Below are 3937 nucleotides of genomic sequence, written 5' to 3' on the forward strand. Positions count from 1 at the left end.
CGCCTTTCAGAATTGCATAAACGCAATTTATGAGTTCATCATCTATCCTTTCTCTTTTATTAGTCTATAAACCGATCAGAAAGGTACTATATTATATTTCGTCGCATAAAATCATTATTTAAAGTGTCCTAGGATCGAAGAAATGCTCTAAAGAGATGCTCTTTGGATGTACACTTCGCTCAAGGCGCAGCGCCCGCGGTACCGACGGAAAGGTAATCTCAACCATGCAACTAATCCTAATCTCTTTAAGCGAACTACTCACAACGATTTCATGAATATACAAAACAAAGCTCGAAGCAAAAAGCAAAAAAAGCCGTGTCGCATCCCGCTGCCGCCGCCGCCGCCGTCTTTTTTGCCTTCGAATAACGACACGCTCGAGAGAATTCTCTCCCGGATTTAACTTTCGAAGGAAATTTCCAAATGGAGCGAGAACAATTTCGCCGTTTTTCCACTTGTCCTTCCTTTCCCAACAACAAATAATCGCGGTTTCTCTGCATTCTCTTTGCATCGATCTAAATCGCGATTGAATTTCGAAATGTATACGAAAGATATTTAACTTTCACGAGCGTAATCTTCAATAAATTTTCTTAGATTCGTTGTTGATTAGAATTTCAATATTGATGCGGAAATATTAACTGAATTATAATTAAATAGATTTGCTTATGTAAATGTATCCTCCATTTGCAATCGTATGTTTATTCTCTATCTACAATTTGAATCTTCTTTATCCAATCCAAGTTTCTTACTATTTTATAGGCTTTTCAAAAATTTTCAAAAATTCAGAGCTACTTTACAACATCTCTATTACATTAGGTTTTTAATTCAAATGTTAAAACCTTTGTATTTAATAAAAATTGAGAAATAAAGAAAAAATTTGAAAGTGAAATTTTGCTTGTGCCAAGAAAAACTCAGATTGCGGACAGAGGATTAAAAATAAATATATCTTCTCTTTATAAAAAAAAACTTTAAATTTATACTTTTCTTCATTTACAAAATTTCATTTATTTACACTTACTGATCGCGTTTTGAATAATGTGAAAAAATTAAAAATGAGAGTTTTTACACACAAATCAAATTACAGGATAGGAAGAGCATCAAATTCCATGACTATCGATTTTTCATCTCGGCTGGTGTCGGAGCTCGAAATGTAAGCTCGTAATTGGCACCGACATAATTAATCCTCTAGACAAACTAAACTAGGATCCCGAGTCGAGTAAATATGACGTTATAGAGAAGCACCGTCTCTCCCGTGGCGGATGGTCGGCGTAGACGATATGATTCATAAGGGGAATATTCCCCTTGTGAATACAGTTCGAACGCTTCAGTCATAATGTTGCGTTTCGCATGAAACCACGAGAACCGTGCATCACGAGAACCACAGTTGAACTTATTGAACAACAAGTTAAATGTGCCGGCGAAGAGTGGGATGAAGTAAAGAAAGATAATTGACGCGATAACAAAGACAAAAGGAAATTACCCAAAATATGAAATATACGGACAAATACAATATACAACGATGAGATCAATTGGAGAATATTGGAAATCAATACATTGCTGTGTTCAGCAAAGAAAGCAATCAATTATTTTTTTTCTATTCTCGCACTTTTGCATACAAATATTTAGAGATTTAGATTTAGAATGCTACAAAATTAATTACTGACAAAATTAATTACTGACGTGTGTAATCATAATTTAATAACTTAATTATAATAAAATTAATTAATTTTTAAAATTTATAAAGAATTATATTTTTATTCTCTTTCTCTGATAGACATTTAAAAATTAAAATCTTAAAATGTCAAAATACATAAAATTTCAAAGATTTAAAATTTTAATCGTAAATACCTCGAAAATTATAATTTTAAGCATTCCACGTTCTTCAACTTTTGAATCTTTGAACTCTGTTTCCGTGTATGTTTTCGATTATACTTTACGATAGAATATTAATGTTATCAGAACTTTAGGTCCTTTAATACCGTATCGTTCACATTCGTGAACTCGCGCATTACCGTTGGAATATTTAACTTTCCAAATCTTGAATTCTCCCGGATCCTCTTTGATCTCAACATCGCGAATGCATGTCTATATATAAAATATAAAGTGAATAGAGAGAGCAAACTCTCTGAGAGATTCACCTCGTACGCTCTGAAAAGCAGATAGAGCTCCCTCGGCTTGGTGTCCATCGGCAAGCCGCTCACGAACAAGGTGCGCACCTGAAACAGGAGAGAAAGAGAACGATAATTGAGTTAATTAACCTAATTGGCTAGTGTAGAGGGAAAGAACAGCAACAGAGAAACACAGAGACTAAGAGAGAAATACAGAGACAGAATAAGAGAGAGAGAGAGAGAGAGAGAGAGAGAGAGAGAGAAGACGAGCAAGGAGGAGTGTAGTCCAGACTCCAGACTGGGAGATGAGGAAACCGACTTCCTTGACTCCTGCCCTCGTCTTGTCAGATGAATCGATAGCTAATTGCAGAATCAATGTAAGATGCCCCAAGACAGGAAGAAGTCAGTTCCCCTCGTTCGTCATCCTTTTTAATTTCGCGATTAATTCGGCAATTTATGAAGGCGATCCCAATTAATTGTGGCACAACCCTTAGAGATCTTTGAAAGTGATTGCCGAAGATATTTCTTCCTTCCTCATGATATCAATTATCTTTTCCGGCTGTTCGTCATTAACATCAATGTAGCTGAATTAATGTGATATTATTTCGTTTTCAATGGAGAATGTAAATCGGGTTTTCATATTGAGTATTATCATCGGAAACAATGCAGCTAGAAAGGAGACTGATGCTGAGTCGAGGCAGCTTTCACTAGCGAACGCTTGTTAAATACAATTGGTGCGCAGATAATTGCTAATTAAGTGCCCTCAATAAGAATAAGAAATATTAGTAATTCATCCATTTATTACGCACAGCTTTTTTTATTATGTTATAAAAATAAATTTTTATAACAATTTAATATTTAAAATTATTATAATATTATATATGTATAATAAATATTATGATGTATATTATTTTATATATTAAAGCTAAAACTGAATGATTTATATATATTTATACAAAATTTATACAGAATTATTAATAGAAAGCACTATCTATTATAAGCAATTCCATGAACAAAAATCAAAGATATAATATAACATATTCAAAAAATATTTGTATGGAAAAAATATTTATACAGAAATTATTCTTCGCGGTGTAGTACTTAGTCAAGTTTCTTTAACTATTCATGAATTAATAGCTAGTTTACCGAGTTTCTTGTCACCTAAACTTACAACATTGATAAAAACCCGGCCGTGTGTAAACGCTGAAGCGAGACACGTAACCACAACCGTGTCACAGGGCGAGCCGTCTACTAATGGATGAGACTAAGAGAGTAACCGGTAAAGTTTCGTCGGCCAAGTTACATGAGCGTCTTACACCGATTCGGCCTTAAGTAATTGCTACGGCTATGTAACCCACACACTTGCACATACGGTGCATCGCGGGCGTAGGTGCGCAGGTAAATGCGACACTGACGTTGACTCGAGCTCGCGCTCGCACCATCTAACTTATAATGATCTCTAGAGCGGAGCATCAAATTGCCGCAATGAGGTTGCAGCAATTAATAAAGTTAAGAATCGCGGCGGTTGTAAAAGTCTGATGCACGCGCGCAAATCTAATTATAGAGTCTTTCTCTTTCGCTTTGCTGCTCACGTAATTAATTTTTGTAAGAATGCTTTTATTTTACTGTCGACTATCAAATGTCTTGATGACAATCTCAACAGGTCGAAGATCTGTTAAGATCAAGTTTAAATGAGACTAATACAAGCTATCAAAAGAAGAGTTGTGTGTGTGTGTGTGTGTGTGTGTGTGTGTGTGTGTGTGTGTGTGTGTGTGTGTGTGTGTGTGTGTGTGTGTGTGTGTGTGTGTGTGTGTGTGTGTAGTGTGTAGTGT

At 35.3% G+C, this 3937-nt stretch overlaps 1 protein-coding gene across 1 annotated transcript in view; it reads right to left on the reverse strand.

Annotated features, from left to right (window-relative positions):
- Positions 1-3937, reverse strand: part of LOC105626796 (protein couch potato) — an 83282-nt gene that overhangs the window by 41933 nt on the left and 37412 nt on the right. The window contains exon 2 of the mRNA XM_012208091.1: positions 2136-2213. Coding sequence (XP_012063481.1) covers positions 2136-2213 — 78 coding nt within the window. The remainder of the gene's footprint in view (positions 1-2135; positions 2214-3937) is intronic.

This window comes from Atta cephalotes (assembly GCF_000143395.1).
Source record: "Atta cephalotes unplaced genomic scaffold scaffold00006, whole genome shotgun sequence".
Classification (NCBI taxonomy): domain Eukaryota; kingdom Metazoa; phylum Arthropoda; class Insecta; order Hymenoptera; family Formicidae; genus Atta; species Atta cephalotes.